The following is a 12,567-nucleotide window of genomic DNA, read 5'->3' on the forward strand; positions in this document are numbered from 1 at the left end:
ATTTCTTTTATGCTGCGTGGTAGGAATATTTCAGTATAGAAACCTTCAGCAGGAATGAAAACTATTCTGTACAGCTATGAATCGTACTTGAAAGTGAATTTAATTTAGTTTCATTCACTAATGTGCTCATTTTTTTAACTTCGGTCTAAAGAGGTTTCACATTGTTCTTTGCAGGATCGCAGCTGGGTAGACGGGAGAATGAAACAAAGATGTGGTTACCAAAGCAGCGACGTGGAGCTGCACTACGACGTAGTAGATGACCATGAGATTGTGCATAATGTGCACATATTTCCTGCAAGACCAATTTATGATGAGAGAGAGTATGCAGGTAGATGAGAAATATGCAGTTGGGCTTTTCTTTAATGCTGGTTTAACCCATAAAGACCCAGCACTACTTTTGTATTAGTTCCCAAATGAAATGTTCTCTATATCTAACCTTTCTTAAGTGATTTATCACCATTTATTAGAATATTAACCTCTGTATTTGGCATTTAACAGTAAAAAATCTGACATTTTCCTGTAAGTGATTCACTCACCATGAAAATGTTCATAAAATCTCAGATTAAAATTGAAGATTATTAGATCAGAAACAGAAAACTGCAGAAAAAGTGACTTTTTCAGTAAAATCTATCAACTTAGTATAAATCAAGCATTTCCATCTACTGTCATTTATCAAAATCCATGGGTTTTACCGGTGAATCAGTGTTGTAGAAGATGACGGTGTTTTCACGTCCAAATGGGTCATATTTGATGACCATGAAAGGACGACATTAAACTGTATTTTACACCAATTATTTACATGTATTAATAGGGTTAGCGTATGAAGTGGTATTAAACAGTTTAGATCGGTAGATACTTTTGGTCGGTGATGGATGTTTGGGTCTTTATGGATCAAGTTTCAGGTTAATTTAGTTTCAACTTGATGTTAAAGTTGCTGACAGTCATGTAGAGTAAAAAACAGAGTGAACAAAAGGGTTGCACAGTGAGCTGAGGCTTCAGATGAGTAATTCAGTGTGTGTGTGTGTGTGTGTGTGTGTGTGTGTGTGTGTGTGTAGGAGTGAACCTGACCTTTAAAGCAGTGTCGTACAACTCGAGTACTGATCATCTCAGCAGGGGTCTTAAGATGAAACAGACAAAATTCATAAGTTCATAAATAGACTGAAATCCCAGGGCTCTAAGAATTAAACCAAAGTCCTAGACTTGTCAAAACTTAAATTTAAAGCGTTAGCACTGCACTTGACACAATGAGGGTGAGTATATTTCACTCTCCTGCTCAGAGAAGCTGTGGTGAGCATAATTAGAATGAAGCTGAATGAAGTACAGGCAAAATAACAGCTTCACTGCTAACTGTTGAGAATGAAAGCAGTGTGGATCTGAGCAAGAGCTCATGCTGAGTGAGCATGATCTGTCAGTGGGTCTCCAGGGCCATCTGTTGGTTGAGTCAGACTGCGGGAGATTACAATTATCCAGGAACCGAAGGGAGGGTGGGAGGGAAGCATGCAGTGTGAACAGACTCCTTTTACTCTCCAGCATGGATGTGGTCCACAGCCAGGGGCCTCACAGCTGCACTTCTACAACTTTAGACTGAATGTGGCTTTTAAATTTGTTCACACTTGGAGTGTTCTTCCACTGTAATCAATACAAGCTGCTGCTGTAGTATGCTGCTGGGGCTGGTAACTACTGAGATGTAGGAATGACACAAACTCAGAGTGTTTAAACCGTCAACTACTCAAACTACTATCATTACTGTGGCTCAGAAGAGTGTGTGGATCATTCTTATGTTCTTTTCTTGTTCTGATTCTTTTGTTTTCAAGACAGGGGTCTTCCAAGGTCATCATCTGGTCAGAGTCTGATGCCAGTCGCTACTGTAAGGTTTATGTTGTACTCCTCTTTAAATGAATGCTTTCTTTTATTCAGACTAAGCCTATTATAATTCTGCATGTGATGTTTATCCCAGGGTAACTCAAATATCCACCCTAAATACCCACCCAGAGAAATCCTCTCAAGCACAGGTAAAGTGACAAAGACAAGTGACATTTTACTTTTTTTTTTACTTGTTAGATATTGCACCCAAAACATCAGAATTTCTGTGGAGTTTTAGACCTCTAGTGGAGCTGTTTTATTTTACCACATAGAGTCGCAGAAAAAATGATTAGACCATTAAAAGTCATCAAAAACAGTGGTTATGCAAGCAAGTACAAACTCCTGTGTGTATCATGTAGTAACTGATTCTTCTATTAGAGGTCAAAGGGACAGGAGCTGTTTTCAGTGCAACAAGATCTTCTTTCCATATGTTTTTGTAATATTTTTAAATGCTTCCTCCAGGCATAAACTCACCCAATGGTGGAATGCATTGGAATTTATCTGAATTCTATTTTACTGTGTGTTTTGGAGTTTTCCTTAGAGATGTTAGAAGATACCTGATTGTGTCTTGGTTCTACAACATAAAGTCACGGAAAATGTATTAGACCATCAAAAGCCATCAAAAACAATGGTTATGTAATCTAGTACTAACTCCTGTGTGTATCATGTGACTAAAACTGACAGAAAAGAAAACATGGAATGTCTAAAAGCACTGTTTTTGTCAGTACAATGCCATAGATATTGATGTAAGAACTGAAGTGATTTTGGTTATTATCAAGAAAACATGGAAAATGTCTAGATATCAGCTCTGAAATTAAACTCTTATGAGCTATTTTTGTTCTTATCATTATATTTGTCCAAACAAATGTACCTTTAGTTGTACCAGGCATTAAAATGAACAAGAAATTGAAGAAAACAAGAGTAGTCTAATAGTTGTTTCCGCAACTGTAGATGTGCACAAGGACATAAAGCAGAAATAATTGTTTTTGATTGAAAGCTCCGAGTACTGCAAGCTGGTAAACATACTGTTTTTATCAAATAGTTCAATGTAGTCAAGTCCACATACACAATGAGATGGTTTATCTTAAACTTTTGCCATTATTAAAGAATGTACATTTTCCTGTCACAGTCACTTTATTCTACTAAATACGTACATGTTATTAGTAAACTATGATGAGTCAAGTGCAGGAAATCCTTATATATCAGACTGGGTGACGAATTCATTGCCATCTAATTAGAATCACTGTCATCTTATTGTGTGTTAGTATATCTGTAACAACAGTAAATGCAGTTTCAGGTCAAATGTAGTTGAGGAAAAATCAATAAATGAAACAAACAAAAGAAACCTTAGTATTCCACTCTGCTTTCATTAATGTACATTATACAGGGATTAGTCTTTTGACAGGTTTTGAAAGGAAAAGGGCAACTTAAACCTGCAGCGTTTGATTATTCTTGTTTTTTAACATCGTTGTGCAAAAATTCCATAATTACCTTTCAGCATATTGTAATTCAAGCTGTTTTAGAGGACATGGGAGTTTGGCATTTACTTCTCGACTGTGTTTTCAGGGTTAGGGTCAGACAATTTACCCTGTGAGACAGTTTTAATCTTATCACAGGCGTTTGCAGACAGGTATCGGATTAAATATGTGATTGACAGCTGTAATTATCTATCACAGGGAGGTTGTTAATAAAATAAATATACAGTCGCAGAAAAAATTATTTCACCACCCTGGTTTTCTTCAATTTCTTGTTCATTTTAATGCCTGGTACAACTAAAGGTACATTTGTTTGGACTAATATAACGATAACAACAGAAATAGCTCATAGTAGTTTAATTTCAGAACTGATATCTAGCCATTTTCCATGTTTTCTTGATAATAATCTATATCATTTCAGTTCTCACATCAATATCTATGGCATTGTACTGACAAAAACAGTGCTTTTAGACATTCCATGTTTTCTTTTCTGTCTGTTTTAGTCACATGATACACACAGGAGTTAGTACTTGATTGCATAACCATTGTTTTTGATGACTTTTGATGGTCTAATAATTTTTTCCGTGACTGTATGTTGTACAACCAAGATGCAATCAGGTATCTTCTAAAATCTCAAAGGAAAACCCCAGAAACATACAGTAAAATAGAATGTAGATCAATTCCAATGCTTTCCACCACTGGATGAGTTTACACCTGGAGGAAGCATTTAACCCTGTAAAGCCTGAGCCATTAAATCAACAGATTAAATATGTGATTGACAGCTGTAATTATCAATCACAGGGAGGTTGTTAATAAAATAAATATTCAATCACAAAAAAATGTATTAGACCACCCTTGTTTTCTTTAGTTTCTTGTTCATTTTAATGCCTGGTACAACTAAAGGTACACTTGTTTGAACAAATATAATGATAAGAACAAAAATAGCTCATAAGAGTTTAATTTCAGAGCTGATATCTATCCATTTTCCATGTTTTCTTGATAATAACCAAAATCACTTCAGTTCTTACATCAATATCTATGGCATTGTACTGACAAAAACAGTGCTTTTAGACATTCCATGTTTTCTTTTCTGTCTGTTTTAGTCTCATGATACACACAGGAGTTAGTACTTGCATGCATAACCATTGTTTTCGATTACTTTTGATGGTCTAATACATTTTCTGTGACTGTATGTTGTAGAACCAAGACACAATCAGGTATCTTCTAACATCTCTAAGGAAAAACCCAAAAACATACAGTAAAATAGAATTTAGATAAATTCCAATGCATTCCACCATTGGGTCTGATAATTTTTTCCACAACTGTATGTTGTACAACCAAGACACCCTCAGGTATCTTCTAACCTCCTCAAAGGTAAAACCCCAAAACATACAGTAAAATAGAATGTAAATAAATTCCAATGCATTCCACCATTGGATGAGTTTACACCTGGAGGAAGCATTTAAAGATATTCCAAAACCATATGGAAAGAAGATCTTGTTGCACTGAAAACAGCTCCCATCCCTTTGACGTCTAATACAAGAATCTGTTACTATATGTTATGTTTGAGCTTAAACAAAAACATATGCTAATTTCTAAAAGATAGATGAATATATACGATAGATGAGTATAGAAATGACATGTAAAGATAGTTTACAGGTTTGTGACTGATGGTGCATCCTTGAATTCTGTTTATGAAACTCAGGACCTGCAGTAAACAGACAGCTGAAGCCAGGAAGAAGAAAGATCAGACCAGGTAACACTACTTACAGAAGTAACGCCGATCACGTTGTTTCTGTGAGCAACATTACAGAGATTCACACGTTCCTCTTACAGATGACAGATTCCCTCCTACACACCAAAGAGAACAGGTAAACACATGTACCATTTACAGTCGGCTGTATCATTGATCCTGTTATTTTGTTCATGAAATAGATGATCTCTGTTCTCTCTTTCTAATATCACAGCCCTCACGAAGGTAACTTATTTATCTATTCACATCATTCAAACCAGATACATGCCTGATTAGACAATGCATTTTTTTTTTAAATGAATTTGTGACTTAAATCTTCATTCTTCAAGGTGTCCACCATCACCTCCGGTCACTTTGGAGATAGAGACTCGACTGCCTGGACTGACACTGCAAGAAAGCGGCAGGAGAAAGTGAGCTGTTTCCACTGCTTTATTCTAAAAATAACCGTTAACTAACAAAAGACTGTAACTGCACAAGTCACTGCCTATTATAGGATTGTGATGTTTCTAGTTTCATCCTTATGAGACACTTTTCCCTATTGAATAGTGATAGAAATAAAGGTTTTCTTTGTTGGAAATGTTCAGTAATTGCTGTAGTTTGTGTGGAGCAACAGCATCATCTGCTGGTTGTTTATAGAAAAGGCTTTGCTTTAATGAGAGACAGTCACTGGTAGAAGAAGGGTGCTTCTGGGAAACTGGGTTCATTTTGGTTTCTGGTACTTTTCCAGCTTTTTAGACCCAATAATAAAAGAGAAATTTAGACATGTTTCCCTCCAAGAAGTACCTAATGATGACTTCAGATAAATGCAAAAATAATGATACCCTTGCTCTGAGCCATCCCAAAATTAAGGATTTTTTTTTAATAATATACTGGGGCCAAAAATAGGACCAAAATTAGGATATGAAAAGCTAATTAGGTGTCAGTGCATTTGATCTGGAAAACATGGCTGTAAATGGTCTTATATACCACTATAAATATAGACACTGTGTTAAATTTGATGATCCTAGTGGTTTTTCCAATCCAGACATGCAGGTTCTTCATGAATCTCAGTCTCATTCCAGGTTTCGTGTGTAACCCATCGTGTCCACTGGTGTTACATGCAGAACCTGCCCAGTTAAACACAAATAAATCATCAGTGATTTTGCAACAGCGGTCATTTTTGTGAAACACTCTGCCTTGCATAATTAGTTTGATTCCCAAAATGTACCAGTGAGAGAATAAAAAGATATTCGGAAAAATAGTAGCGTGTAATTTTTGTGTCCTTTTTACTGTGTTAGAGTCTGGTTTTGACCAACTCTATATATAAAGTCTCATGAGATAACTTTTGTTGTGATCTGGCGCTATATAAATAAAATTTGATTGATTGAGTGATTTGATTGGTTTTCCCCTGTAAGTCGCTTTGGAAAAAAAGCATCTGCCAAATGCATAAATGTAAATGTTAGATGTGAATTTTTGTATAAAAATAATAGAAAAATAATAGAAAAATGTGTTTTATCTGAAAAACAGTTTTTCTTTTATCTCAGTAAATATTTATTTTTAAAATAGACCCACAGTGCTTCCAAACTTGTTTCATAACATTCGTCTACATCTGGTTTGAATTTTTAGCCCCCATGTCCTGTTTTTAGGGACCATTTTCATAGAAGCACCCATCTTTTATTGAAGTAAAAGGGGTAAAACTATGTGGAAACATTCCATAATAAATACATATTCTGTATCATCACTAAAATGTTCTTAAAGTATCATGATTCCTGGTTTCATGTTCAGTGTTTTACTATTACATATGAGGTTTTTCATCCATTACAACTTCATTAATGTTGCAGTGGTTGAACTCATTTCAACAAATTTATACAGTGTGTCTAATATAAAGTAATGCATTATATTCTGTAAGGTCATTTTATGTCCTGTGAGAACTGTGTGTCACTAAAAAGTCAATTTTTTTATGAGCTTAAGCCTTTTTTCAGCTTGTGATGATGCATTTTCCTTTTCAAGAAAAGATGGAGAATTTAAATGTTTATGATTATTTATGTCCATTTTTCATTTCAGTGGAAAGAGAGCAACTAAAAATGTAAGTGTCAAACACACAGCACCTCCAGCCATTTTATGTTATTATGACTGTTTAAATTATTTTCTGTTATATTTTAACACTTAAATCCCCATTGGGTCAGATTTACCCACAGCACTTTTTTTCATGAGTTTTTGACGTTTCTTTAAAAATTTAGTCAAGATTAAAAATATGGGCAATTATCCCCAACCCTGAGATAAAATGCATTGATTTTTCATTGAGTTCTAAGGCATTTCTTAGCGTATTAGTATGCATGGGTATTTATTGATTATTTATTGTTGATTATTTAAATGCATTTTTTCGTAGTTGCTTCCAGTGATCTTGTATTTGTACACTGATATATTTATGTTTGTCACATTGCACTTTGGATGTGGGCTGATGTCTGTGGTAAGCTGCAAATGAATTGCCCGTATGGGATAAATAAAGTTTTCTGAATCTGAAATGAAAACTAAGTCAAGGCATTGATTATAGTTCGTGATAACTCGGAGTTTTTTAAACTATACAAATAGGCAGATATTTTCTTATGAGACCTATTTTCAGAATTATTTTAGACTGACTTAGAACAGCCATGTAAAGTAATGTAAGCAACGTGGGTGTGTGTATGAAGGAACAAATCAGTCAGAACAGCTACAGGGTCTTTCTCATAACTTTTTAGAGAGCTCCAACACATAGTACAGTCCAACTCAACTCCTCTTCTACCTCATTCTCTTGCCTCCCTGAACAGCGCCCCCCCCAGGTGGAATCCCTGATAACAGAAAATCAACTCAACATTACTGTAAACTTATATGTAAACAATCATACAGTAATTATGTAAAAATATACAAAGACCATGTCTGTATAACAGCGTCACAAACATGTCTTCAGTATTACTGTGCTTATGTTTACCCAAGAATATTTGCTTATTATTAGGGTTTCCCAGTTTCACTCTTACAGTAACTATAAATATAAAACTAGTCCCAAAACTCCACAGATGATAAATTCATTCATACATTAGACTTCCATTTGCGAAGATGATTTTTTTTTTTTTTTTTTTTTTGCTCAAAGTCTTTTTATTGGCATTAAAGCAGAAACTTTACAAGCTAAATATGTTAGACATGTCAGTACAAACAAGAAGAATCCGCACCCACGCTCCAACAGAGCCCCACCTTATAAAAAATACCACTGAACTCTTTAGCAGATTGTGAAGAAGATTATTTAACACCATGACTGAGAAGTAAAAATGGTGACGTTTTTAGGTTTACAATGAGTCTAATGGTTCTGGTGTTAAAGTAATTGTTTTTTTCATACTTTCAATAGGCAGAGTTCAGTCCACCTACCAAAGGTAAGAACTTCAACTGTTTGTGTACTATTATTGAAAGTCTTAATAATAATTTTGTACAATAATAACACTGAATATGTTTCAGGTCTGCAGAGTAATGAAAGTGCTTTCAGTTCGTATACTAATCAAAGACATTCTTTGGATTTGGAAAGTCAGCAAATAGACAAAAGGTTAAACATCATTTCTAAGCCTTTCATATAAATAGACATCATCTCATGTGTAGTGATTTTAATATTCTTATCTTCTTTTGATTCTTCAGTAGATCACAGGACAGTCTAGGTAAGTAAATAAATCAATCGCTTCTTTCATATTACATGTGTTACATAATTAAACACTGATATCTACCTGAAGAAAGGGTATTGTCGAAACGTCATCACCATGAGTGGCCTCAGACTAAAGAAGACATCGACCAAAATGACTTTGTTCCAATAGAAAAGCCTCATCAGGTAGATGTGGTCCTACTACTCAGAGAAGACTGTCTCTATTATGACATGAAATTGTACACATACAGGGATTTCTTTACTTAACTGTTGCATATTTGACAGATGTACTATGAAGAAGACTGGTACATTGGGGCTTGTAGCAGAGCAGATGCCGAGCACGCCTTACATCTCGTGAATAAGGTAAATCTAATATATAAAGTGAATACGGTAAATAAAAAATGACTTTAATATGTCGCAGTCACACAGTGGTAAACTTAGCTATTTGGTATTTATCTGGATCCACTTTAGCTACAGGCACTCCACAAAAAAAGTCCACGAAAACACTACACTGTGACAATAAATTATAATAACAATATCAAACTCACAGAATTATGAAATAAATAATGACAAGAACAGACACAAAAGCTCTGGACAGTATAATGAAACATTAAATATGTAAAATGAGAATATGAAAACAAGTTAAAATACACGGACAGAAATATTGGGATACATCACATCTATAGCTTATAGATGACATATTGATAACACTGTTAACATTGATGATTGTCAATATTTGTCATGATAAATGTCAAATCAATATTTCTTGAAAGTTTAAAAGGTGATTTTTATTCCTGAGTGACAGTTGAAACAACCAGATGGTTAAGTGTAGTTTAAAGTGATTAGTTATTTCAGAATACGCTAAAAATTTAGAGGGAGAACGATTAAAGCAATTATAATGATAAAAAGAAATCAGTGAACTGAAGCAGTAAGCATAGATGACAATTAACCATAAATGTAATATTTTATTATTATATTATATTATATTATATTGCGATATTAAAGGGGTCATATTTTGCTAAACCCACTTTTATTAGTCTGTGGTTCATTTATTTGTGTATTTGGACCCTAATAGTTCAAAAAGTTTGAATTTGAACCCTCCAGGTGCTACAAAGCTATCTTTATACTCATTTTGGCAAAGACTTAGTGGATTTCTAGAACCTGTTTTAATTCCTGCTTAATTTGTTTCATCTATAAGTAGTTACATCACAACATTTGCACATATAAAGTCAAGACTTCAGACGAACATTTCTCCGAGAACGACATAATTGTTTGTCAGCAGTAGCGGTTGTAGTCCATACTGAAAATATGTTGTCAGGTTCAGACCACCTAGATATAAGGAAAGACACAAGAACACACAGGAGTCAAGTATCTCTTGCTCGCAAGGAGAGTAGTTGACAGAACACTGCTCAGTTACAATGTCCCAACTCACTCTGAGGGTCCTGCCCTTGCTCTCCTCATTTATTTCATGTGAGTGTTCCCTAGTTACATGGGTGTGATTAGTCTGAGGGTTTACATGTTGATCACATTGTTAGTACATGGGTGCATGATTATTTTCCTCTTATTAAATGTCAAAACTGAATCGTCCAGACGCATCTGTGTAGCCAGGCCTTTAGATTACACCTTGGCTGGGCCGACTAACGGTGTGCCCAAATTAAATGTCCCCAAATTAGTGTCCCCAAATTAAAAATAAAAAAAGGCCAGAGCAGAGTGTAAACGAAAGTATCGACTCACTCGCCCCTGCTTTTTTCCTCCCGTAAAACACATCGGTTATAATATACAAGGCTTGTTCATAACGACAGAGAAAACATTGACAACAACACATATGTACCGAACAGGAAAGCACAAGTATTCATGCTTCCCGCAGAAGTCATATTTTGTGATAACGTTAGCACAAACACAGAATCCAAATGCAGAACTCCGACAACAAAAGTTAGTTCCAAAAGGTTTATTGTTCACACACACAGGTGAAAAAATATAATGAGTGACAGAATCTTGAGGATAATGGTTGGGGATTTTCTCCTCAGATTCGTCCTCCGGATCGAGGGCAGCAGCCCGTCTCCCCGAGCGGTGTTAGGAGTATTTTCCCCGACTGGGGAAAAGCAAAGGGAGGTCAGGGACGGAAACAGGTCATACACAGGCAGGCTAACAATCGAGCAACAGGACATTAGGACTAGGCAAACTCACGTACCGGTAGTCAGGGCGAGAAGGTCAAAACCAGATCAGATGAGGCAGACAAAAACCGACAGGGATCAGGCAGAAGACGAAAAACCGAGGAATCCAAAACAGGTCAAAAAACAGGCAAACAAACGAGGTCAAGTACGCTGGTCTGAACTACTGGAGTTACAAACTGGCGACTGACAAGGGGAAAAGACAGGGTTTAAATACACAAAAGGGAGGGAAGACAACTAGACACAGGTGAAGCAAATTAGGGCGGAGACAGGTAATCAGGACAGAGGTCAGGATGAGCGGGGAACAGGAAGTAAAGACGACAGACAAGACACATGAGGGAAAACTTAACAAAATAAAACAGGAAGTGACACACAAAACATAAAAGACAGACAAGACCAGACTATTGTCTGGCAGCAGGTATGACATATTTGCGCCGTTTGATTGGTCTAAATCACCCGTTTCGGCCAATGAGAGGTGATGAGAGCTTGGAGATTGACTCGTACGTTGTACGCCAAAGGTTTTCTCTCAACAACCATGCCTCGTGGGCGACCTATAAGTTCAGGCCGCTCACATAACAAACGCAGTGAAACATATGACATATGAATTATCTGCCTGCATGCAGTCCTGTGATTTTGGAATTAAAATCAGCTGGCCATATGCTGATCAATACTTCTGGAAATTAGACTTGTGGAATCCATGCCTTCATACTCTTGAATATATCTGAAATAGTCTGAGAAAACAGGAATTACTGTTGAAAAATCTAATCCCGCACCCACCCCCTCCGCCGATTCCAGCATCTGATGTGCCCAAATTAAGGTAATCTAAAGCCCTGGTAGCCTTTGTGTGAACTTCTGCTTTCGATCAGACGACATGGGTCAACTGGTCTCCAAGGCATGGTCCCCATCCTCCGAGGTGCTTTCACTTCTGCAAAACCTGTAAAAGAACTCTAAGAGCACTTTGCCCTCATTCAACATAGCATATAATAACGTCATAAGTACGGCATGAATGTGATAACTTATGTACAGTTATTCTAACATATGTCCAAACTTCGAGCCGATTACCTAAAATGTTCAGTTGTTGGTTGAACGGGACAGAGCAGCACAGCCAACAACCTGGAGGGGGTGGGGCCTGAAGTGGCTCATTTGCATTTAAAGAGCCAGTGCTCAAAAAAAGCTTCTGGTGTCATTACTCAGAAATAGTGTTGAAGATGGACCTGTGGAGTTGAATTAATGAAGCATTCAGACCCAAGCATAGCATTTACAGTTTATGTAGACCACAGCGAAATGTTTTAAAATGCATAATTCCATGTAAAAAAAAAAAAAACCAAAAAGAAATATGACTCCTTTAAGTGGTATGATGCATTCACAGTCTGCTCTGCTGCTGCCCTCTCCTTCACCTCATCACCAACATGAGTTCCACCTGCTGCTGACAGCTGCAGATAATGAGTGGGCCGCTCCTGCTCTGTTACTCATTACCAGAGAGTCTGTGGAGTTCACCTGACTGCAGTGTTTCATGTGTGCCTGGGTTTCTGTTGTTGACCTTGTCTGTTTTTGACTCTGTCTCATTGCTTCTGTCCTGGTAACCCGACCCACTTTCTGCTCCTGACTCTGAGAACTGTGTTTTGGATCTCCTGGTTTTTGACTCTGCCTGCTCTGACCATGTCT

The 12,567-nt window shown here is 36.5% G+C and overlaps 1 protein-coding gene across 2 annotated transcripts in view; it reads left to right on the plus strand.

Annotated features, from left to right (window-relative positions):
- The window catches only part of clnk (cytokine dependent hematopoietic cell linker), a 28,303-nt gene that overhangs the window by 10,488 nt on the left and 5,248 nt on the right, over positions 1–12,567 (plus strand). Inside the window, exons 3-15 of one of the 2 annotated variants that reach the window (XM_030146177.1) lie at positions 175–328; positions 1,815–1,867; positions 1,958–2,012; positions 5,044–5,094; positions 5,175–5,209; positions 5,306–5,316; positions 5,421–5,501; positions 7,135–7,156; positions 8,450–8,474; positions 8,557–8,641; positions 8,734–8,750; positions 8,823–8,917; positions 9,017–9,094. In XM_030146177.1, the coding sequence (XP_030002037.1) occupies positions 175–328; positions 1,815–1,867; positions 1,958–2,012; positions 5,044–5,094; positions 5,175–5,209; positions 5,306–5,316; positions 5,421–5,501; positions 7,135–7,156; positions 8,450–8,474; positions 8,557–8,641; positions 8,734–8,750; positions 8,823–8,917; positions 9,017–9,094 (762 nt within the window). Of the gene's footprint in view, positions 1–174; positions 329–1,814; positions 1,868–1,957; positions 2,013–5,043; positions 5,095–5,174; positions 5,210–5,305; positions 5,317–5,420; positions 5,502–7,134; positions 7,157–8,449; positions 8,475–8,556; positions 8,642–8,730; positions 8,751–8,822; positions 8,918–9,016; positions 9,095–12,567 lie in introns of both variants that reach the window. The other variant, XM_030146176.1, reaches the window with a different exon arrangement.

The sequence above is a fragment of the Sphaeramia orbicularis genome, chromosome 10 (assembly GCF_902148855.1).
Source record: "Sphaeramia orbicularis chromosome 10, fSphaOr1.1, whole genome shotgun sequence".
NCBI lineage: Eukaryota > Metazoa > Chordata > Actinopteri > Kurtiformes > Apogonidae > Sphaeramia > Sphaeramia orbicularis.